Source organism: Nipponia nippon, unplaced genomic scaffold, assembly GCF_047370975.1.
Source record: "Nipponia nippon isolate SJK-2023a ecotype South Korea unplaced genomic scaffold, ASM4737097v1 scaffold_12, whole genome shotgun sequence".
NCBI lineage: Eukaryota > Metazoa > Chordata > Aves > Pelecaniformes > Threskiornithidae > Nipponia > Nipponia nippon.
The window spans coordinates 6,721,244-6,746,123 of NW_028262313.1; the positions used below are offsets into that span (position 1 = coordinate 6,721,244).

The 24,880-nt window shown below is 46.3% G+C and overlaps 1 protein-coding gene across 6 annotated transcripts in view; it reads right to left on the reverse strand.

Moving 5' to 3' along the window:
- Positions 1-282: 282 nt before the first annotated feature.
- The window catches only part of GRIA3 (glutamate ionotropic receptor AMPA type subunit 3), a 160,153-nt gene continuing 135,555 nt past the window's right edge, over positions 283-24,880 (reverse strand). Inside the window, exons 13-16 of one of the 6 annotated variants that reach the window (XM_087748578.1) lie at positions 23,555-23,802; positions 5,890-6,004; positions 3,392-3,639; positions 283-2,794 (exon numbers count right to left, since the gene is read on the reverse strand). In XM_087748578.1, coding sequence (XP_087604704.1) covers positions 3,394-3,639; positions 5,890-6,004; positions 23,555-23,802 — 609 coding nt within the window. In that variant the 3' untranslated portion in view covers positions 283-2,794; positions 3,392-3,393. Of the gene's footprint in view, positions 2,795-3,391; positions 3,640-5,889; positions 6,005-6,218; positions 19,879-22,880; positions 22,996-23,554; positions 23,803-24,880 lie in introns of those variants that run through there. The other 5 variants (XM_087748577.1, XM_087748576.1, XR_015702587.1 and 2 more) reach the window with 5 other exon arrangements.

The following is a 24,880-nucleotide window of genomic DNA, read 5'->3' on the forward strand; positions in this document are numbered from 1 at the left end:
CCCCGGCTGCGGCCTGGGGCTCTCCCCTGCCCCTTCCCACTGCTCCCCGCAGGATGCCCTTCCGACCCGGCCAAAATCAACCAGCTTTGTTCATCAAGGGAAAAAAAAATCAGTTTGCTTGCAGGGTACCAACCCAGAAATTCCCAGCAGGTCCTCGGTTCAGCGTTGTGGGCGAAGCATCGGTGGCACCGCCTGCCCCCAAACTAAATACCTGTGGGGCATCCCCGAGAGAGACAGGCTGGCCTGGCCAGAGGGACATCAGCAGGCAGGGACTCGCTCGCCTCCAGTGAAAAGATCAGTGGGCTCTTTATTTTTTTTTTTTCTTTACAGTTTTATTTACAAAATGTATTAAAACTCTTTGTACAACACCTCATTAAAATGAGGCTCAGTAATTGATGCCCACACATGCAGTTTATGCTTTTACAGCCATTAGTTTGCTTGGCAATTTTTTTCTGCTTACTGAAGTGCAGTTTCAACGACCAAAAATAGGAACTTAAATTACAAAAAAAAAAAAAAAAAAAAAGAGAAGGAAAAAAAAAAAGAAAAGAAAAAGGAAAAAAACCCCAAAATCCCCCAAAGCAAAACAAATGAAAAAAGATATCGAAACGAATCATCGTGAGACTACTGCCGAACTTCGATAGCTTGAAGTTGGTAGCCGGAATTGGTAAGCACTTGACACGGTTTGTTTTAGCTTTACATGCAAGTTTAAAAAATATCGAACCATTTACCAAACTCCCTTCACTGGTGTGAAGCCTTCACTCTTAAAAATTGATTTGATAAACATACATCTTTTATACAGCTTTTAAGAAAAATGTTTGTTTTAAATACAACTCATAACCGCACAGCTTTAGCTCGCCCTTGCTGGGGACGTGATCGCGTTCAGAAGTTGAAAAAAAACCACAGTTTCATGAAAAGAAAATGAAAACAAAACAACAGTTTTTTGTCAATAGCTTGTTAAAAACTTGAACAATAAATTATTCTCCTATGAGCTTTTAAAATGATTTTATATTACATTTTGTTGAAAATACTTATTTTTAACAAGACTTTCCCGTATAATCTTTTTCTTTTTTTTTTTTAAATCCTATTAAAAGTTCAAATCTATCATCAGCAAACTAAACGCCTAAGGGTCAGACTGGTTTAAATGAGTTTTGTTTTCATTGTATGTTACTGATGAAATAAAACTCTATAGTAAACTACAGAAAATACATATTGTCGATTAGAGGTAATTAGTATGCAGATATTCCATTGAGCATTTCCCATGTGATTGACAATATGTTTAAAGTTTTTTTTTTTTGTCTTTTGCTTTTTTTTTTTTTATTTTTAAAGATGAAGTTAAGTAGTTTCCAGGCAAAGGTTCAAGGCTGAAACGCTGCTGCTGCTGAGACGCTGGATGTGAGTAATAGTGAGCCCCTACCTGTAGCAAGGTCGGCTGGAGCGCGGCGTCCTTCCAGAGAGGGCACGGACAGGAGCATCCTCTCACCAGCAGCCATGGAACAGGAGTTGGCAGGAGCTGATATAATATAACAGTACTAGCAGGAGTTGTGTTAGATCGCTTAATATTACTCTGGAACTGCAGCTCTAATTTGAGTTACTCTTTCCTTACTTCGGTTTTAAAACGCCCGTTACCGAGAAGCATTAGCTGAGCACAACGCTAGTTGTGGGAGAACTGGGGTGAAGCGGAAGCAGGCCTGGGAAAAACTAACCTGCGCTTCTCTTGCTTCATTGCTTGATATTAAACAGTGAATTAAAACGCAAATGCACAGCAAGAAAAGAGATATATGGTCTGAACCTAAACAGCAAGTAGCTTCTCTTTTTTTTTTTTTTTAAAAGCCACCCAATGTCATTTTAATAAAGCACCTGTAGGTATGCCTGATGATAGGAAAAAAAAAAAGGAATGCAATATTTTCTGCCCACACTTTAGCTACCTTGTCAAGAAATTAATTTACTGATCTGGAAGCAAGACATGCAGTTCCACAAATTACTTTCTTTTGGATGTACAGATTCACAGTCATTGACCTTAACTGGTTTTAATGCACAGATTTTTTTTTCTTCAGGTGTTTCACCTTTTACTGCTATACAGAATTGCTCAAATTAGCTGGAGAGGAGTTTAAAGTGGCTTAGAAAAAAAAAAAACCAAAACACACCACTGGTAAGTAAATACTGAAACATCTTGACATCAGCTCATACAAGCAGTGACAGGCCAGTCCGGGTTCGCACGCAGCAGATTTCTGAGGCTTGGTGTCAGGAGGAGTTTCATAATTTGATACGGTCGGGGTGGCTGATGAAACCGGCTGTGGTTTGCTTTCAGGACACAAGTTCATTTACTGTGCAGTGGTATCAAAGAATGGCTTTTGTTGCACTGATTTTTTTACAAGAATTTTTTTTTCACATACTAATATCTTGTTACCAGTCCTTTCCCTTTCTTTTTCTCTTCTCTTTTTCTCTTTTTCTTTTTTCTTTTCCTTTCCTTCTTTTCCTTTTCTTTTTTCTTTTCTTTTTTCCTTTCTTTTCTTTTCCTTTCTTCTTTTTCTTTTACTTTTACTTTCTCTTTTTCTTCTTTCAAGCAAAGCAAGAATATTTCGGTGATGGTTTGCATTGTTGTGAGTCTCAGAGTCTTCCATAAGGCACTGAAGGAAAAAATACCAGTTTTTCCTATTAAAAGTACATTGCACCATCATCAACGCGTGTCATGCCTGACACCTCGGAGAGAGTACGACTGGCTCAGGTGGTCCGAATCCGTGAAGTAGCCACATTCTCTGCTGCTTCTCCTCTTGCGTGCTGTCAGGGCGAGGATCTATAATAAAACCAGAAAGATTTCATGACTGCCCGGCAGCGAGGGGCAGGGAAGCTCAGCCCGGGGAGAGGCACGGCCTGTGGGCGATGGGCTAACCAGGCTTCTCCAGAGTCGTTTCTCAGCAATTCAACTCTACTTTTCGTACTTTAGAAATCGTGATTTCTGGTGTAGACTTTTTTGTTCTCTTGTAGATTTTTTTGAGACTTCCTAAAAGCACTTACCTGACCTGATTACAGCTTAAAAAATAAAGGGGAAGAGGTCACTAGCAAGAGAGATTCAAATTCTGATTACAGGAATTTTTAAAGCAATTAACAAAATACTTTTACATGTACTGAACCAGCACAATGCTGGAGAGAGGAGTTCCTCACTTCAGCATGAAGCCAGCTATCACTGCTTGTAATACAGGATGGTACCAAGCTTACTTCTGTTCAGGGAAGAAATTTAAATCACTGTTACTCCGAGACTGCCACCAGACGATGTTTCCAAAGCCCTTTCGCAGCAGTCCGCTGATGCACACAACAAAATAGCACACACAGCTTAAAAAAAAAGGCAAGTAAGAAACCCCAGAGGGTTTTAGTTCCCGGCCCGTAGCCGTACCCCTAGATTTTCACACTTTCTGTGCCGTACACGTTGTAGCCTTCTCTGTACGTAGCGTAATTCTGGGTGTTGGTGGCGGGCGCAGGTTTGAAGTTCTGCGTGTTCTTGGTGAGTTTCATTCGCTTGGACTCGGCCCGAGACTTGTAGCAGAACTCGATCAATGCCACCATCATGGCCAGCCCGAGGCCTCCCACAAGGATATAGAAAACCCCGGCAACATTGCTCAGGCTCAGAGCGCTCGTCTTGTCCTAAGAGAAACGAGCCACACCATTAGTTTTGCTGTGAGGAGCAGACAGACAGACAGACAACAGGCTACTTTGCACTTAGTCCTAGCTGGAGTAACTACACTCATGGCATTTAGTGTCCCGCTGGCAGATCAGTGCTGTCCCCCCCGTCCCCGGCAGCCCGGGGCTGCGCAGCAGTGACTGCTCTGTCTCCCACCCTTTGGCGGGTGAAACCCTGGCCGACTCCAAGGCGATGAGATTTTTTTTGGCCGCTGACTTCCCCAGGCCTTCGGCGTCCCAGAGCAAACCTGTCTACGGCCGAGCATCTCTGGTGGCAAAGGCACCTTGGGAAAGCTCTGACGGGGAAAGCAGTGGCTGCATAAAACAGCAGGTTTTACAGAAGGCCATTATAAAACTAGAAAAAGAAAAAACCAAACCACTACACACTTGGTTTTGGTGAATGCAGATAAAATTATTGAGATGCTGCTAAACTTATCTACCTTTTTTTTCAGTGGTTAGGAAAAACAAAACACCCTAGGAAGATGGTCAGTTACTTTAAGGTCAAGCAGCAGAGCCCTGAGCTAAACTAGCACCTTCGGTGACCGAGGGAGAGCGAGTTACTGAATAACCGGTTGGTCATTGTAACACAAAAAAATGCTGGCCAGGGTTTACCTTCCTTCAATACATGTCAGATGGGGGAGAAGGCTTGCATTTTTAAAACCAGGATTCTGTAACCAGATTAAACAGAGCTGCAACCCTTTTGCTGCTGCTGCGCGGGCCGGCTGGCTGCGTGCAGGAATTGATGCTGGCAGGCAGGGCCCCGGCTGGGCTGCTGCCCCACGCCGCCCCATGCCGGCCCACGCTGGCCCATGCCAGCCCAGCTGGATGGGCAGATGCCAGAGCAACCTGCAGCAAGGGGCTGTGCCCAGGGAAGACACTTGCTGACGGAGCTCGGTTTATGAGTATCTCCAGGGACAGCAAAACTTTCATACAGTCAGAATAAAACCTGATCTACCTTGTAGGTGTCTCTGCGTTTCACAGGCAGTTTGGATAGATGCAGTTGCAGCAAACAGCCTGCCATTTGAACTAAAGATACTACTCATTTACACCTCTCTTCAGCTGCAGTTTCCTTCTGCAGCTCCTGGGCATGCAGATGTCCCATGATCCCAAATCTTATCTCATACAACAGCTACAGGGTTGTGCCCTAAGCAACTTCCAGTCCAGCTGAAACCAATGAATTTTTATTATTGGCTTCGATGGAACTTGAAATTGTCCTCTGACACTGAGAGGGTGCTTCCAAAATTATAGTTTTCTGTTTGAATGATTATAGAGAGCACTTCCAAAGGCACCAGGGGAGTTAGGCACTCAACTGCGACTGATTTCAGCTGGAGCTGGATTTCTCCTCCCCTTGATGCCTTTGAAAATGTCCTTTACTCCAACAAGCCCAGCACTGCTACAGTGTTTTTCTCCTCAATGCCTCTAGAAGCATGAAAAAAAAAAATCCTCTGTGTTTTCTTTTAACTGAACAGTGTCAATAAATATTTCCTGCAATTTAAGCGTGCAGTTACGGGGCTGATCCTCCTGCCGCCTCAGGGGTGGGATCCCCACTGGGGCTACAGCGGTCCTGCCCCCGGAGCTGCTGGAGGCTGGCCGGCCTTGCAGCAGGGCTGGGATGGGACAGGGCAGTACAGCAGCAGAATGGTTCAAAGCAGAATAAAAAGGAATATACAATATTTATGTAATGAGTTACCAATAGCAGTTCTAGATTTTTTTTTTTTAATCAAACCAATTTCAAATGGAATTGGGAAGTAGGGCAGGAAGGGTGTTTTTTCCTTATCATGGGTCTGTCCTGAAATCGTCCACCCTTAGCAAGCATGTGACTGTTTCCCAAACTGACATGTAGAGAATCTAAGTCACAATTTTGAAACAAAAATGTGTTTTTTCAATAAAACTAAAAAATAAGAAAAGATGCTAGCCTGGATAATACAGATTGACTCTTCATTTAAATGAAGATACCAGCTTGGGAGGCTTTGGGGGCTTCTCTTTCCATGTTTTTCTAGCAAAATACTAAATAGTAAAACATACTTACAACTACAGCCTGTTACTGCATAAAAGAAAAATGCTGTCACGTTCAGAGACTTAATTATTTTTTCTATTCTTTTCTTTCAACCTTCAAAATGTAAATATCAACTTTTGAAAGTCATTCTTTGTATAAACAAACAGTGGGTCAAAATGTGATTGCTAATCAGTACGAAAAGACCTTCAGCGACTGACCTTACTTCCGGAGTCCTTGGCTCCACATTCACCCTTATCGTACCACCATTTGTTTTTCAGCTTGTCTAAGATGCCTTGTTCACTGAGTTTCAATACTGCAAGGTTTACAGGAGTTCTTCACGTGGGAAATAACATAAATAACATTATATTATGTTATTTTATGTTATTCAATCTTTAAACTACTTTAAAACTATACAAAGCGATAAAGCAGGGTTCCTGGCCACAAAGTATTTACACTGCAGGCAACTGGATCATCCCCTTAAGTTAATGCTAGAGCAACGCTATATTACCAGGTCCTGCCCATATCGCTTTGAGTAATCGGCACTCACTGTTAAATGAAGGCAGCAGAAACAAAGCAAGTCCAATTTCCCAGTTTGTTGCAATCACAGGCACTCACAGTAGCTTTATGGATTATGGTGGGTTTGATCTAGCAGGACCCCTCGTATTGCACTAACAGACAGCAAGCCCCACCAACGAGCAACTGTGGCTTCTTACGGTAAAACAGCGCCTGTGGCTCCAAGCCCCCGGGCAGCCCCCCGCACCCGGCGGGGCTGTGTGCGCGCACGTCTGCAAAGCAAAAAACCCCAGGGCGGGTGTCATGGAGGGAGGTTTTGCCAGCCATCACGGCTGTTTCCCTGCCGGCGGTGCGTTCTCCAGCTCCTGCAGTTGCCGCTGCAGGGGCCACGTTCGGAGGCACCACGCGGGTGGCTGCTCTCCCCTGGAGCTGCTGCATCCTGAACTCCACTGCTCCAGGGAACTGCAGCAGAAAATAAGCAAATGCAGACCTTTATGAAACAAATGAGTGAACACGGAAACGCTGGCTGAAAGTGCCCAGGGTGGGAAATTCTGGCAGGATGAAGGGAGCTGCTGACTGTGATGCTGCCAAGAGCCTGCAAGCCCAGGGGACCTGAGCTCGCTCGTCCCTTCCCTGTGGGAAAGCAATGCCTGAGGAGCTCTCAGTTGGGTTTTGTAATTTCCATTTCCTCCTCGTGTGATGTCTTGGGGTTTTTCCTGCCCATTTTCATGAGACAGCCTCCCTGTGTTAGGGACATCTTCAGTTCCTGCTCCTGCTCGAACAGCTTTGATCTCTGCTCCATGGCCATGCAGGGCAGCCGGCAGGGAGGAAAGGGACGGGTCCTTAGTCTGTATCCTCGACGATGCTGTGCTACTTTGTGTGGGGTAACACCAGGCAGACACACACACAGCTGCCGTGCAACATGCCCCGCTGTGGGGCCACCCATGCCTGCGGTCAGCGGAGGAGACGCAGGAGCTCAGCCCACGTCTGCCCCGGTGCCAGCCTCACTGCTCGCTCTCGCTGCTCCCTGCCTCTCTCCCACTCCTGCCCAAAGTGCGTGACTGTAGAGCGGAAGAGACTCAAGAGAAAGAGCAGCACAACCTATACAAAGCACCTTAATTACATGGCGGCATTTAGGGAAATGTCCCCAGGCTGGGAGGGCTCACAGCTCTCGGGCAGCTGGAGCGGCTGAGCCCTGCCATGCCTGGAGCAGGTAGATACTGGAAGCAGCAACTGGTGAAGAAAAGCCCCGTTCCCTCATCTGCCAAGAAGCTGCCTCTGAGATGGCGGTGAGACCTGTCGGCAGCTGACGATGGAAAGTGCTGCCCTTGGAGGTGCTACGTGCCCTTCAGGAGGAGAGTGGGCATGAGAGCCACCCTGGAGGGTGGCAGCCCACAGAGGGGGACAGGCTGCGCTCGGCCGAGCCCAGGCAGGTCGTGGGGTACAATGAGAAAAATGAGCATGTTCAAGAGCTCCTGAGCTGAATGCCCCAAGGGCTGCACCAACGTGATCCAGCATGGCATTACTGAGGCCAGCAGGGAGGGCAAAAGCAGGGAAAAGGCATCAAGGTGGGGAGAACCGCTGGTCCCTGGTCCCAGCGGCAGCGATGCCGGCACTGCCTGCGCTGGCAGAGCTTCCCGGCTGGCCAGGCAGAGGCAGCACCACTCCTCCTGGTCTGCACAGGGCTCGGTTTGACACCAGCCAAGATTTTATTTTTGTAAAATGGCTATTTTTAAGCAGCAGCTGTAATCTAATTAAGTATCAATCAGGGAAGGCTGTATGCACTCAGCCGGACACAGCCGACGGGCGGCGGTGACAAGCCGCACGAGACCGAACGCGTTTGCTGGCTCGGCTCTGGCAGCAGGCACGGAGCCCCTGCACCAGGAGCCGGCAGCATCGTAAAACACCAGCTGTATTGCAGCTACCTTTGCATCCACCTATACGCAGGGCTATAAAATATCAACGGGATCAAAGCACGCTCCACAGACACTGCAAACGCCCTGGGTGCCGCAGGTAATGTACCTGCCCTGCTGGCTGATGCCGATGGGGACCGGCCAGGCCCTGGCCAAGCCACCCCCGTGGACCCTCCTGGGCAGCTGTCTTGTGACAAGGCCCTCGGTGACACTTGGGCAAATACGCGACAAGACGCTGTGCATGATTGCAATGCAAGTCAGTGAAAGCTGAGTGCCTTTACCTACCCATTACAAGCCCCAGCAGAAAGAGTGGTGAGGATTATTGCTTAGAGAACAGTGCTCTCATTTTAAATTTCATTTAAAAACTGTCCAACTTGGAGAGATTTTATGCAATACATCTCTCCGCTTTGAAAAGCATTGTGCAGCTGAGAATACACAAATAATAGGGAGAAGGTTATAAACACCTTTTCTCCTATCTGCATATTTTATTGTGCAAATTTTCCCCTCCCCCCAGTCCTATTCCAAACACTATTTTTAATTTGCATGCCTTTATAAACCCCATATGGAGTACAGAGAATTTGCATAACATCCAATACATTATAGATTAGCTTTCACAACATCATACAGTATTGGGAAATGAGGAGGCTTAACATGCTAATTAGGGTGCTTTATTTTTTTTTTAAGCCAAGATTGCAGTTAATTGCACACACGTAACTGCCAAAAAAAAAAAAAGTAGTAAACCAAAATTATCTTAACTAAACAGATGGGAATTTGCCTAAACTGGGGTTTTGACTACAGTTTGTCATGGACCTATTTGTCAGGTGAGGTACTGCAATACCTCAGCCCGGGTAGGAAAGAGGTGATTTGCTCAGTCCGTCTGTCCTGGCACGAGGAGCAGAGCAGGACGGGCACACAAGCGCCGAGGAGCCGCTGCATGCTTCAGACCCACCGACCCTTTGCCGGCGGAGCCGTCACCATGCCGGGGTGATCCTGTGCTGGGGGCTGTCACCCATCCTGCCTGGCACGGGGGCTGACTGCGGGCAGCTGGTATGAGATGGGCAGGTTGTGTAAGGAGGGACTGGGGGAGGAAAGTCTGACATGAAGCTCCCCTGCCTTAGCCCGTCCCATCTCCCCAGCACGCAGGCGACCTGGACGTTTGCCTGAGCGAGCTCCCAGCCTCCCTCGGCTCCGCTATTTTGCTGGCCAGGGCACCAGGATGAACAGCGTGTACCTGAGCGAAGAAGCCCTCTCAATGTGCTAGAAAAGGCACTAATTTGTGCTTCACAGATGAAGCATGAAATGCAGCTTGTTTGATCAAAGTCCTAAGGAACAATTTTGTCTGCTTCCAGGAAATTAATCCCGAGACCTCTTAATGCGCGAGCTGCTCCCCCGCGCAGCAGGATCTGAGCGACCCGATGGTGGGAGCAGGCGTGACGCCTCTGCAGCCCCGGTCCAGCGCTTCACCCGCAATGTGAGCTGGTGCGGGACGGACTCCTCAGCTCCCAAATTCCCAAGTTAAGTAAATACATTGAAAAGTGAGCCTGGCTGCTGGTACATTTCCCGAGTGCTCATCTCTGAGTAGCTGTCTAGCCTTGTTCAATTTAATAGTCAGAGTCAGGCATGGCTTTGGCCGAGATCCTGATGGAGGTGCAGAAGGGCACGTCTGGATCGTGGTATTTCTCTCGCCGAGCGCTCAGCAGTGCACACTGAATGCGAATCCTCCGTACCACGCCTCGGCTTGCAACTCAGCCTGTCCCAAAAAAGGCCCTCGGGCAGCGCCAGCACCCTGCCCACGCCGGCAGGTCGAAGGCTACCAAGTTGCAAAGTGTTTTGTTTGCTATTACAGAAGGAAGCGTAGGGCTCTTCCGGGAGCGAGGGGCATTGGCTGTAAGAAGAGGATTTTTCATAGCTTGCCCCGGCCCTGTTTGTTTGAGGGGGGGATTTTTTTTAATTCCCTTAGAGGCCGAGGAACAGAGAGACCAAATGACTTGCCCGGGTCCCACGGGAAGGCTGTGTCCCAGCCGCCCACCTGCCCCCCCAGCCAGCTATGCCACCCCGAAAATGGCTCAGAGGATCATTTGCTCAGTTTCTGGGTCTCTCTCTCAAAAGTCTTCAATTTCCTTATCTTTTTCCTGGGATGATTTTGTGCTTTCCAGCTTATTTTTTAATTAGGTTGCTGTTGTTGGGCTGTACAAGAGATCCTATGAGGTCCTCGGCCCTTTCCCAGCTGGCTTCAGCTGTTTTTCCTCTGCCTTTAATTTATGACAGGATTCTTTTTCATCTCCCCCCGTGTGGTTTCCAGCCCAGCTCTCTAGTAGTTTGGTTGCCTTTATCAAAGTAAAATGTTCAGAGGTTTGAGAGCTTGTGCTCTCTTGTTGTGCTCTGTACGCCCAAGAAAACAAGCTGAGGCAATTAGGAGCGGGATGTCAGTGTTTCAGATGTCATAAGATGGTATTCCTGGGCAGAAACTTGCAGTGTTTTTCTTTCTCACCGTAACAGAAAGATTTTTTTGTTTGCTTGCCTGTGCTTTTCATCCAGATGTAGCAGGTTTGGCTGATCCAGGCTTAACCACATGAGGCTGGATCTGTTGGGCAGCTTTACCAAACCCCGCTAAGACTTTTTCTGCTGACATCTACAAATGACGGCAAGAATTAAGTCTAGAGAAACACTACCAGGTGCCTCATACTGAATAGTATTGCCCCCAACGGCAAATTAAGCCATTTGCTATGGTTGACTTATTTAAGAGAGGCATAGTGTTAAGAAGATTGGTGCCCATCTATTCTCACAGGCTTCACTATCAGAGTCTGCTGCAAATATGATTTTGCACGTGGGACAGAGATGGGTTTTACTGGTGTTTCAGCAGTTTGTTTTCTCTGCTCCCCTGTTAGAAGACCCCGCTTGGGTGCTGGCAGCATTACCTTCCCCTCTTCAGCCATCAGATACTGCTAGAAAAAAAGTGGTGCCAGTCTTTTTTCCAAATGTAATGTGGCACCATCTCAAAGGGGACCTCCTCTTCCCTTTGCCTTGTGGCCCTGCGGCCTGCTCCCTGCTGCGTTTCAGCCCCTCTTGGCTCGGGACACCAGCCCCAAAAGTCCTGCTGCACCCCCTGGGTGGCCCCAGGTGACAGGACGATGCTGACAAACTGATTTTTGAAAAACGATGTGCACTGACTCATTAAAATCTCACCTCTGAACTAGGTCCCCAAAGCTTCAGGTTCAGTTTAAAAATCCTGGCCACCTCACCCTCCAAATTCAGGAACCGCTACAGCACTCCTTTGTCATGATCTTGCATAAAAACAAGCATTGCTTCCAGGCTGAGTATGTTCCCCACGCTGATGCATGAGATCATCCCTCGGAAGAAAGAGCTGCTATATGCTCTTCGTAGAGCATCTATTATGTTTCTATTTCATTATTATCTATTATCCATCCACACCATTCATATGGAAAAGGGAACACGATGATGCAGAACCCATCTGCTCTCTCTTCTTACTTCTCTTTGAGACACCCTCACCCTGTCTGAGGGACTTCTTGCCCCACCTCCTCTCACCACAGCACCGCTTTCAGGTTAGTTGCAGTAATTTTTATCTCCGTTGAGAAAACTGGTGGCATTATGAACTTTCTTTCTGGCCAGAACAAATTTGAAGTAGAAGAAAAGTAAATTAATCATCAAAGAAACAGTTCTTTATCAGTCCCAAATGTGAGAAGGTAGAAATTCTGCCCCTCTCAAATTATAAATCATGACAGGTTTTTAATTTGATTAATGACCTTTTAGGTTCATTTTCATGATTTCACCTGCACCTACATAAAGTAGATAACCTGAAAACAGATATTTTTACCTAGTGCCATCACTCTAGCTTCTACCGGCTTAAGAAAGAGACCCAGCAGGCCTAAGTCCCGCATACAACTGCAAAAGCTGCCAGGTTGCTCTTTTGGCAATCTGATTCCAGTTACTGGCCATCGTGTTTACGTGCCAGTGCTGCAAAGAGGACCCTTCCCTGAACGAACTCGGACTGTGCAGAAGAGTCTGAGCAGCTTCTTGGAAAAGTGCTGTTAATTTAGGAAAAGAACATCCCAATCTTGCCAGGAAAGGGCCATTTTCAAGGAACGAGCGATGGGATGTACTGTTGCTAGTGGCTCTGTAGCCCAGTGTTTGGGTTGCTCCTCACAAGTCACAGCAGGCGATACAGAGAAGAGCCGGTGACGACTACAGGTGAGATTTAGGAGCAAAAGTCACTTTGGGACTCGAAAATCTCACTCGATAATCCATAGACTTTCGTCGGCTGTGTGTAACCGGTGTTTGAGTGGCATAAAGTCTCGGCAACACCGTAGTTATGTTTATTACTTGCAATCAATAAAGATTTAAGTGGTGATTGGAACAGTGTTGGATAATTCACATCCCATTCTATGCTCTAATGGATGTAATATAAATGTTATACCCAAAAATCATCATTGCCAAGGAGAGCAAATGAACGTGGCAGACAGCACACTGTTCCCTCAAACCAGATGAACCATTGCTGAGAATTAATTTAGAATTTTTAGACGCAATCTTTCAGAAAAGGGAGCTGCAAAGAAAAGGTGCAACAAGTAAAGGCTCTTCAGAGCACTAATTAAAAGGCTTCCTCGGAGTCACGCAGGACGGGGTGGGCAGGGCATGGGTTGCACTGAATCTCCCAGGCAATGGGGCTGCCCGAGGGCTGACCTGCCACCTTGGGCCACCTGGGTTTTACAGGCCACAAACTGCAGGTGTTCCTCCACCCATCATCAGCCAGTTTCTGATGTTCCGTAGAATATTTGGTGCACAGGGTATTTTCTCAGCACTGTTGCTTGCAGCATCTTGACAGTCCAAATGTAGCTTTTTTGGGGACAGAGAGTGAAGAAATCACCCATGAGCTTGAAGGAAGACCAGAATAACATCAACAGCTAGAGCTTCTCTCTGGTCTTGAAAATGTTCTTTCTCCACTCATGCCTGGGGCGGGATGCCCGGCTGCCCGGCTGCCTGAGGAGGACGCCAACCGCTGGGGAAGAGCTCCGACCACCGCAGCTCCACTGCTCTTACGAGCTGTCCCCACACAGGAGGGCTCGGTGGCTTCTGCAGTGCAGGACGTCTGCATCCCCAGCGGCACTGGGGAGGGAGGTGCGCCATCTCGCCCAGGGACAGAGAGCTCTCTCAGTGACGAAGCTGAGAAACTGAAGGCCAGTGGCAATGGGGATCCCCCTCACAAGGCAGATGGATGCTGGCTCCAAACGTATGGTAAACGTGGCAACAGGAGCCCCGTCCATTGCAAACAGGTCTGGCTAGAAGGCCAACGACGCGAGTTCCTGATGTGCTTAATACCGCATCTGCCACAATGTGAAATCCTGTGTGGCCACTAACATGCTCTTTTTCATTTTTTTCCCACCAGTACACCATCAGATGCCAAGTAACTCTGGTTGGAGAAGCACTGTGGAAATGCAGGCACACATCATGAGGGATGCGGCATTTACAGCAAAGCTGTTTGTGTTTTCACGTACCCTGGCACTGGCCGTTTGGGTACATCAGGGGAGGCAAAATCGCAGCGCCAAGGCACCCCTGGGCTCCAGCTGTGTCACACCGCAGAGGCGCAGAACAGCTGTAAATCTGGTCTCATATCTGGCTAGGCCAGGTTTATTGCTGATTTGTGGGATCAGAGCAACAAAAAGCCACAGGAGGTTTCTGGCAAATGCGGCCCTCTGACGATTGCAAGATTAATGAAGCGTGACGTCCTCCCTCCGAGTCAGCCTGCGACCCTTGCTGAGCCGTGCAGTCAGACCAAGAGCTGCATCCCCTGCAAAGGGCTCTTCACCCGCCCGTCCAAATCCCAGTGACGTGAAGGAGGCAAAAGTCCATGGTGGTACCAGGTCTTGGTTAGTACACTGTAAAGTGTTTTTTGACTTGTTTTATTTTTAATCCCTGTTATTTTTACCTAATCCCTTTAATTTAGGAATCTGACATATTTAGAGCACACTCACTTCTGCAGCAGGCATTTTTCTCCTGTTTCTTATGACCAAAGCTGTCCTTGCTGGCTGCAGCATCCGTGGGATTGCTGGCGTCAGCACAACCCAACCAACCGACGACGTTGTAACCGCCAAGAGTTTAGACATCCAATGTTTGGGTTTCTAAAATCCACCTCATAGTGTCAGAGGGAAGGCAAGTGGACTAAGACGCAAAGAAACAATCATGTTCTTAATTCAAAATGTTTCCTAAAATCCTCTAGGGTAAAACTACTGAAACACTGAATTAATTGTTCCTGTTGGTATCACTGGCAAATCTCCACTAACTTCAGGGGAAGCAGAGTCTGAAGCTTGTTGCAGACATGTGGGAAGTGTCACCTTTACCATGCTCTGAGAGGTAAATATCTGAAGGGGACAGGGAGAACGACGCCGAACGGCTGCACCATTACTTTGTGCCGAGATTTCATCCCCACACATCCAGCATTCCAGAGAAACCCCGCAAAGCCACACATTCCCGAGCTGGCCCGCGCGAGCGCATGGCAGCACAGGGCACTGACAAATGCAGAAATCAAGCCCAGGCACTCTGCTTAATTTGACAGGATACCATAAAAATCTCACTAACAACCATCTTGGTATCATTAAAATATAAAGATAGAAACAATCCAGGAAGAGATACCAAATCCAGCATTATTCTCTAGAGGGCATTGCTTGAGGTTAAAGACCCATCTAAATCAAATAAGGCACTTTATTCCCCCAAGCTCTATAAATCCCAGCCTGATCTGTAACTATTGAATGGACTTTTTGTCAGATCTTGTTACTGAAATAACTTCAGACTAGATAGAAAACCTGCGGGTGAATGCATTGTCCAAGTGCTCTGCTCTTTCCGAGATCAGATCTATCTGCCTGTCATAATTTACCAATTTAGCAATGTCTCCATGCCACAACTTCATGTTTTGCTACGCATCCACATGTGAGGGAGGGGAAGATTTTGGATGGAAACGGGCTCGTTATTAAAACCCACTATGTCTGTTCCAAGACTCGAGTTACCTGGTACTTCAAGCAGGAGTGAACAGAGCCCTGAAAATATGAGCATAAAAAAATACGGTCATTCACAATTCCTATTTGTTACCTTCTGTCTTAAAAAGTGATCTTCTGTATTTCACACTGGACATTTAATATTCACAGAAAAAGCACCAGGCATTTCTTCTTTAAGAAATGAACGCTCACCTGCTCTTTGCTACCATTTCATACCTGCACCATTTTTTCCCTGCCCTGTGTTACCAGCAGTTGCACGTCTACAAGATTTAACATTTGAGGGATTGAAATGCTTTATGGGTGGGCAGAGGAAGGGATAAAAGTGAAAGCCATCTAGTTTGAAAAGACAAAGAGCTTTCAAAATTAGAAGATTAAAACTTGGCGCCTCAAGGCCCATATATCCCCCAGCCACCGAAGAAATACGCTGCATGTTGATGGCTGGGATAGTGCTCGGAGGCATCAGGCACAGCAATAAATCCCCCGGCAGAAGGACGTTGTTTTTCCTCAATAGGAAGAAGAGGAATGTTGTTTTTCCTCAATAGGAACAGAGCCAGAAGCGGTTCCCGTTGCTCAAGATGTGCCCCGGGTGCCGGTGAGCAGCGCCCCGGGACTGCAGCTCCCCAGCTGCCAGCGCTGGCCATGGGCTCAGCCACGGCCATCACCGACAGCTGGGCTGGGACCCTCCTTCAGGAGGTCAATGTATATTTTGCCTCTTCTGTGCCTTTTGGTGCTGACTGGTGTCATGACATGACAAAAATCTTATCTATGAAGCAGCACACAAAGTAGTTTTTAAAATTTGTTTATGCTGTGATATTGCCAGCAACAGAGCCAGCAGCTGTGGGAGATGGGGACAGGCGGTGGCTTCTCCTGCCGTACTGACACGGTGTGTCAGCCCGCGAGGATTCCTTCTGTTCCAAGGGCACTAGTGACCCCTGCACAGGCACACTGGCTGGCAGTTCTGCTCGGATGGCAAATGCCTGTAAACGAGAGGCTTTGCAAAAGGTGCTCAACACAGGTTCTGCAATGGCCATTTGAACGCTATGCAAATGATCTATCAGGGGACGGGTTTTTTTAGTTACTGCTGAGTATTTAGTAGCTGCAGTAGTTCTCCATAACAGAACTTTTTTCTAGTCTTCATTACTGTGTTTTTCCATAAATAGTGCTCTTTTGGTCAGTTCAAGGTTTCTTGCCTTTCTTTCTTAGAGGAAGGCTGAAGCAACCACCATATCCTTGTAGAATCTGTGGGGTTTTGCCTTGCAGTAACTAGGTATGCATTTTAAATTCAGCTGTTTTAACTGATGCTGTATTTGCTGCAACGTGGAAGACACACACAGATGCACGATGCCATTGTAACACCTACACACACTCTGAATACCCCTGCACGGAGTCAGATGTGTTACCGGCTGAGACTGCAAGTTCCTCCACTCTTTGCAGAGGGTTTGCAGCCTGTGTTTGGCAGCAGCAACCGTTTCTAGGAAAGTATATTTATACGTTTCATAAATGTAACTCAAACAAATTAAACTCTGTACTAACAGGATCATGATTTAATAGTGTAGCCAATAATAGCCAAGTGCTAATGCAATAATACATGCCTATTGGATTAGGAAATGCAAGCCATAACAAGTCATTGGAGCTCATTTACAGCAGTGCCTGAGACTTGAGGTAGAGATGTGGCGAGGGGGTGGGAGGAAGAACCCAACAGGGAGGCAGAATAAGGGAGGGCAGATGCTTAATGTCACACTCAAACCTACAACATCTGAAACAGCAAAGTGGATCTTTCCTGTCGCTGCCTGGATCCTTTCTAACCTGGACGGATATGAGCAAGAGACTCAACTTACCTTGTGTGCAGGCTATCCCCTCACCTTCTCTTTCTTTTGCCTCTAGAAACATCCATTTTTCCCCCCGTCTTCTATGATTTATTTTCCTCTTGGGACGGCTTCTTCTGTGACTCCTGCCCTTGGGCTCCTCAGTGGGCTGCAGGTAGGTGCTGCTTAGTCCAAAGGCTACACAAGATATTCACAGAACAGCTACGTCGTGTGTAGAAAGCTAGAGGTGTCCGACCCATGATTACAGTGCCAGGGAGCGCAGAGCAATCCGCCAGAGCAGCACAAGTGCCTGCATCCACCTGAGCTCAATGCTGAAACATTAGAATTACTTTGAAGAAGAAGAAGAAAGGCATTTACTTTTCCCTTCGTATGTAAAGTGACAGCAGTTACCATTAAAGAGGAAACAGCCAAGCCCAGACCCCCAGGGAGGCGTTCAAAGGAGGGGCCCTGCTCCTGCTGCTGGGAGCCCACTTTGAGCTCCTGGTTTTCCTTTTTCCTCTTCCAGTCCCAAGGAGCTCTGCTTCGGCTTTTCCCATACTGATGCTTACAATGCAGGATAAATGACTCATGCAAGCAATTTATGGAAATTAACTGTTAAGCACCACAGGTATTATCGAAATGAGTGCATGAGTCACAAGTCTTCCTCTAAGATTTCTTGTGGCCATAAAGGCAGGACGTCGTGTCACTGCACGAGGCCCGGCTCGGCTGTAGTTAACGCTGCCCAAGCACGTTTCCTTGCACGCTCAGGTCTGGCTTTGTCAAGGCAGCAAAGCTAGTCCCCACCATGCTGAAGGTTATACAGGCAAAACAAAATGGTTCCCAGTTCTTAGATGCCAGCCCTGACTCCACCAGCTCCGTCCCAGCCTGGGCAACCTGCTCGTCCCAAATTCTCGTTCTGAGTCTGCTAGTTACATTCCCAGGAAAATACCCTCAAACGATCTGCATGACGGCACAGACATTTCTGCAAACTAGAGCAGGCTCTCTGCCCTTCTTGGCAATGCTCTAAGCGAGATGCTCCGATGAACTGCTAGAGCATTAAGACTTCATTATTGGCACAAAACATACCCAGTATTATTTCCTAATATGCTATGAAGTAATAGCTGTCAATTAAACAAATATTCTGATGTCTTCCTTTTAAAGTATTATTTTGCTTTGTCACTAATTTGCACAATACAATAATTTCATATTACTTTCCTAGCTCTGAGCATGAATTAGCTCTGTGCTACTATCACTGGCTCTGACCAGCCATTTTATCTTTTTCCAGCTCATAACCCAGGACTAGAATGGGTGGCAAGTAAATTCATGCTGATGAGCATAATTTCAAGCAAATTGCTCAAATAAATTGTGCTGCATCTTTTTAAGATAGCCATTTCCCCAAATGCTCTTTTTAAAGCACAACACGTTTGGCAATGGTGCTCTTTAGATGTCAGGTATCATCTAAAATAATGCATAACAGATTTCTTCTAAAAATATGCCACTTAAAAAAAATTATGCCGCAAATGCTAACGGCTGTGCTGAAAATGTATCAAAGCAAAATAGCACAGAGAAATGGGGGAACAAATCCCATCTGCTAATGGCCACACTCACAGTTTGGAAGGGCTTGGGAATGTGATGCTTTACGGAGCATGGCTCTGAGGGCAGAACTCAACTAGCACGCCGGAAAAGTAATCCTACGATTAAAAAGAAACAACTGAAAAATGTAGTATTACACCGCATGTCACTTCACAGATGTACTCCAAAAGAGATATCAGCCTAAAAAAGAATACATTAAAGAAATTAAGTCAAATAATTAGCAAGGAATCTTGGCGTGTGAAGTTGGCGAGATGCTGCATTCAGACAATCTCCTTCTGTGTTGGTTGTCATTAAATGTTACCGTGAAGGTATCAGAATACAAGAAATGTATCAACAGCGAAACTATAGAAATTTATCTTAGCAGAAAATTGTTCCTATGCAACTGAATAATTAGTTTCACTTAAGTCACTCAGCCTGCTACCACCGTCTGCATCCCCTTTTGTCTATTTCTTGTTAAATTCCTATTCAGCCATCACTCAGCTCTGAGATTATAGGATTGTATAATAAATAAAATAATTAGTTTCCAAACTTGTAATACACTGTAACATATTTCCTGGAATATGGTTTTTTTATAACTGCTGTTTTGCATTCTCTCATGATTGAGAACTCAGCTCACATGTATAAGGGAATCTGAAGACGGTATAATTTTGCCACAAATCCAACAGATGAAACTAAATTCACGCTCATTTAGCAGAGCTAAGTGAACAAATTTTGATGCATGTACCAAAATGCCTGCACCAGCCAAGTCAGCCCACACGTATTGACGTGCATCACAGACAAATTACATATGGATGGAGCACGTTCCCCTTCGGACTTCTTAAATAAGGACCGCTACCAAAATGGGTACCTGCCTTTGCCAGGGCAGTACTGACAGCCAAGATACTGCAGGGCAGACTGGCACCCTCTGCTCTGCACCAGCGCTGGTGTATACTGGTAGCACTGAAAATGAGACATATGTCAGCTGAGACCTTTAAAAAAAATCTCATTAAAACAGCACAACCTCTTTAGTCTTAAATTACAAGTGGACCCCAGGGGCATGGGATGCTCAGAGGACTAACCTTACAGTCTGTAACCAAACAGGTTAAAAAACTTGCAGAAAGTCACTTGAATACCTTTTCTTTTTCCCGCTGTAAGACTCAAAATCTTTGTGTAATTTGAAGTCACTGTTTAATTTTCCAGTGGCGATGAAGGTACGGTAACAAGAGGTGAACTCACAACTCGGTATCATTCGTCTCCAAGCGCAGGCAAGCTGCATGCTAAACCGCAGGGAGGATGAGCACGGGAGGGCATTTTCTGGGTGACTGGGTCCTTTGCGGCACAACGATGGGCACTGGCACGAGCAAACAGGCTGCATACTTACCTCTGGCTTTCAGCGCAAGCTAGAATATCAGATTGCACAGAGGAATTCAGCTTAAGAAAATGGCACTATCAGTCTGCAAGGACTCACAGCTACACACAACTCGTTGGCAGTAGGTAGAAAGTGGCTGTTTACAAACTCGGGGCAGCAATTTCCCAAGCCTGGGTCTTTACTGGCGAAGCTAAGAGAGGTGGTCTGTCAGCTTCACCGGTAGAGAGAGCTGCCCCGAGTGAGTAATGGTCCCCGTGCCGCCCTGTGTGACGGGGCGCGAGGTCTGCATCTCCACCTGCGGCACCTTCACCACCCCATCCTCTCCGATTCCCCCCAGCTACCACCGCCTTTAGGGGAAAAGGGGAAAAAAGAACAGTTTTGAAGCGACTCCTCTGAAATGCTATATAAATGAAGTTGTGTTCATATAAACAATTAACCGCAGAGATGGGATAGATGATGAGGGCAACTCAGGCTGCTGGTGGGAGGATGGAGAGGAGGAGAGAGGCCAGCGAGACTGTCAGGGCCATGGCACCAGGACAGCAGCACCGGTGCCCGCCTTCCCCGAGAGGGCAGCGGGGCTCCCACGGGGCTGGGGCACAGCCTGAGCTCGGCGTTGGTGGCCGATGACAGGGGTGTGCGCTGCCGGGAAGGCATCTGCCTGTCTGCTGCAACACTGCGGCATCGCAGCCTGCAGCATTCAGTGCCTACAAAATGCTACCACTTTGTAACAAAAAAGCCCTTTGATTTACAACATCTCTAGAAACAACAACTAACCCCTTCCCCGCCTCCCCTAGCTTAGTCTTCTGTGGGAGGTCTTCTCTGACCGACGTTCTCCTCCCTGGGGACTTCTGCAGGCTAAGCCGTGCCCCCGAGAGCCAACGTCTGTAGCTCAAACAAACAAGTAGTCCTTCATCACAGCATGTTATGACAAACTGCAGAAAGACAGCGCTTTGTGATTTACGGATTAAAACAGCAAAACACACGTCATCGTGTTTGCTCCCCTTCCCTCTTCGCTGGATACCTGTCCCTGGTATCACAGCACACCTGACTCCACTCCCCTAACATTCACTCAGCAGGGCCAAGGGCTTGCTAACGGATGGGATCGCTCTTTGTAAAAGGTCTTTCAACACAAGCAAAAATAGAAGGATGACCCTGCCCTAATTATGACCATTTCTAAAATGCTTTTTAGTTTCCTTCGGGCTGTAAGCATTCGTTGGCTGGGTTTAATTCAATGAACTCAAAGCAATGAAGTTCATTGAAGCTGGTTTGTACAAAGAGGTTTTTTTCATGGAGGCAGCATTAGACAATGCAGTGCTGGATCCCAGGAGAATATTAAACATTTAATATACTGGCAAGTATAATGTTACATAAAAATGTTGCGTGAAGGATGAGCAGTAGAGCTAAAAAGCATAAAAAAGCTTGCACTCATCTCCAGGCTGCTGCTGAGCACTGCAGACCTCCGGTTATTGAACAAACCTGAATTCGAGAGCTTTTCCTTCTTTTATTATTACACAGTGGCTTTCGCTAACACCAGAGGTGAGCAGCTAAGCAATTTCCTACGTAGCCAACTGTAAGCAACTCATTAATAGAATGCAGAAGTAATTTGCCGTAATTGTCCGAAACTGGAGTTTACTGAAAATACTGTTATTATTGATTTTGGACGAAAGCTGAAGCATTTTTGTAAGAGAGATTAGGAGTTACTGTTCCCTAAGGAACTGGTTATAGTAGCTGTAGGAGAGTGTCACTATGAAAATTAATCTCAGTACTTTTCAGTATAACACTGCATTTTAAATTAATTTTCTTGGCAATTCCTGTACCCAAGGTGACCAATAGTACCCAGCCTACTCTAGCTACAGCTTCTCACCAGGTTAAAGACTGCACAAATTGCCGGTTTTACAGGGTGAGGTTGGCAATATGAAAGCACACTAGTTAACTTTTGCAATGCACAAGCTCATTAAAGCACCTTTGAGAGTCTCGCTGCGGTACAGGCTGCCTGAAAGACTGGGGGAAGCCTCAGCTCAGCAGAAGGCAGTGACAGCTTTGCCACTGCTGTCACTGGAGCTAGGACTTTAATCCACATCTGTATAAAAAGCACAGCAAACACAGACACAGTGCTCCTGCACAGGTGTGTGCAGAAGACTGGTCAGTGGTGTACAAAAGGTGACTTTTGAATATTCTAGGCAAAACTACCAAAACCTCTTTCCTTAAGATTCATTTCCAGTTTAGTGCATCAATACACTTCCCTGTTGCAAGCAACACATCTCATTTCAGCTTCACCTATTGCAAGCTCTAGCTCCTTACACATTACCCTTATTGCTATTGTTTTACCATTAACGGGTGGCTACCACCTGTGTGTAACATTGTGTCTTTGCTATGATCCTTGCTTAACTCTTATCTCTTGACCCCATGCTGCAATTAGATGAGCAGCCACCCTTTCCTTCCCTGAGCTCCAGACCTACCCAGGCAGCTCTTCTCCAGAGACCAGGCTTCCTCCCAGGGGCTCCAGCTGAGGCCAGTAAAGCAACATGTGCTCATACTGGTTTGCTTGACCCCTCCCCAAAAGAGCAAAAGAGAAGGGAGCCCTCTCACCTGCAGGTCTGTGCTGGCACAGCTGATCCTGGCAAAAAAAGCCTCTCAAAACCCACTCTGCATCACAGCTAAATCATGGAGAAGGACCGAAGCCTTGTCCTCAGGGGTTAGTACGGCAGCCAGATGTGATCACTGATTTCTTGTACAGTTACAAGTACTGATTTGCTCTGCCTAGGTCCCACCAATACTGGACTTTCTATCTGTTAGTTAAATAAGGTTTCCAAGCTTGACCAAGCCTGCTGACAATATTAAATAAGACCGTTTCTTTGAAAGAGCTACTGGGCAAGCGAATGGCATTTTTTTCCCCACCACAATTATTCAAATCGTTTTAATCTGCGTTCTTTTTTGGTTTTGTTTTTGTTTTTTTTTCCTTGAGAAGTGAAATAACAGCCTTGCCGATTACTCTTTGCTAAGGTACCCGATTGTGGTGACATTGAGGCTGACCTTGGAGTCACCTCCCCCGCTGCCGCACTCTCCTTTGTCGTACCACCATTTGTTTTTCAATTTGTCCAAGAGGCCTTGCTCATTCAGTTTTAATACTGCCAGGTTAACAGCATTTCTTGAAACGATAAAACATAACTTGTAAGAAAAAATGCACAAATGCTTAGGAAATCGTAACGTATAAAAAAAGGAGCACAAGAGGACAAATTGGCTAAAATTTCACAGAACGTGGAGCTATCAAAATGTCTGTACAGCAAATACAGGGTTAAATATTGGAAGGTGGCATGGAGGATAACATTTGCTCAAAACTGAAGTGTGCGGGATGGGGAAATCGTCTTTGAGAAAAAAAGTAACAAGAACACCACATCATGCAGTTAACATTCGTCACATATGGCAGGTTAACTCGGCTTTTACCATTTAAATTGAAAAAGCCATTGAACTGTAAAATTAAAACAGCAACAAACAATCAGAAAGGACAACACGAAGAGAACACTAAAAAAATGGATGCATTAAATAAACGAAACCATAATTTACCGTCTTATTTAACTCCATGGAATATTGAAGATTTTAAACTTTAAAGTTACCTCAAAATCCACAAGAAAGAAAATGACAACACAATACATCAGGGTAGGTGGAATACTATAACAACATGGATATTGTTATATTATTCCACCCACCTTAATGCTGAGCCTTTGGGGGTTGCTACACCATAGCCCTTGGAATCCAGGTTGCCGCCAACTTTCATGGTGTCGCAGGGCTTGCGCTGCTCGATGTACTCGTTCATCGTCGACTCCAGCAGGAAGGCAAACTTCCCCTTCGACTTCCGCACCCTTGCCACCCCGTCCGCCGTCGTTTTGGTGAACACCGAGGGCTCGGCCGACTTCATGTACGACCACATTTTCTCGTAGACGGCTATTTTTGACCTCTGGGAGAGACGAAAGGAGGGAAATGAAGAGCCATGTTGGCAAGGGCACAGGACTGAGCTCCTTGGGCTTAGTTGGCTTAGAGGTATTAACACCCTGTAACTGATTAAGGCTAACAAAAAAGTCAAGGTAGCTCGGAGAGAGACACATTGCCCCCTGAACAATGACCAAACCATAAAATGATTGGGGAGGGGGAAACATATCTCAGACATTTATTCTACTAATTGCCATGTAATTGGCAGCCTGGCAGTCAGAATGAGAAATGGCGCGTGCCTGTCCCAGCGCCTCGGTTCCTGCTCTGCGGTGGGTTTATCCACCTGCATGCAGCTCTGCTACTGAACCAGCGGGAGGATGCTAAATCCTAGCTCATCCATCACGGCCAACAGATGCAAAAGAAGCCTCTCTTCTTTGCACAAATCCTCAGCATTGGTTTTTGTGCTAACTTGCAGCTAGGGAACACCGACACTTGCTTATTACAAGTTCCCAGTATGGAGCAGGGAAGGCAGGAGCCCGCTTTTCACAGCGGCGATGACAGGTCTATGAAACAGGAGAGCAGGACAGCTCTAGTGGCTTCTAATAGTGATGCTCATACATGGGATACAAATAGTAATTACAAAATCCTTTATGAATCAATAGTCAAACTTTCAAAATTCAGTTTCACATTTTCCTAAAAGATAGCAAACACAAATATTAGCAATAAGCTGAAAAAATTGCTGGTTAACTGCTTGCATGTCATGTATATAAATATTTTTTCCTCTTTTCCTCATTTTGAGACTGAGCCAATTCTAACAGCCTCTAGCTCAGCATACAGGTTTTGTAAACCTGGAAATGTTGAGAAATGTGTTACTTCCCCTTCCCCCTCTTCCCCACCAGTAACATTTAAACCACCCTCAGATCTTAAAGCCACCTCCAGACTCTTAAGCATTCGTATCCAGGACTACCAGTTAAACTTTCCTGCTTGGTCGACAGAAGGCAGTAATGCCAACCATATTTCTCTAAAGTCTAGAAATCAAAAGGATTTATATAAGGCTTTCGGTCCAAGCTGTGGGTATCTCGAATTTATGCCTCCTACTCCTTGCC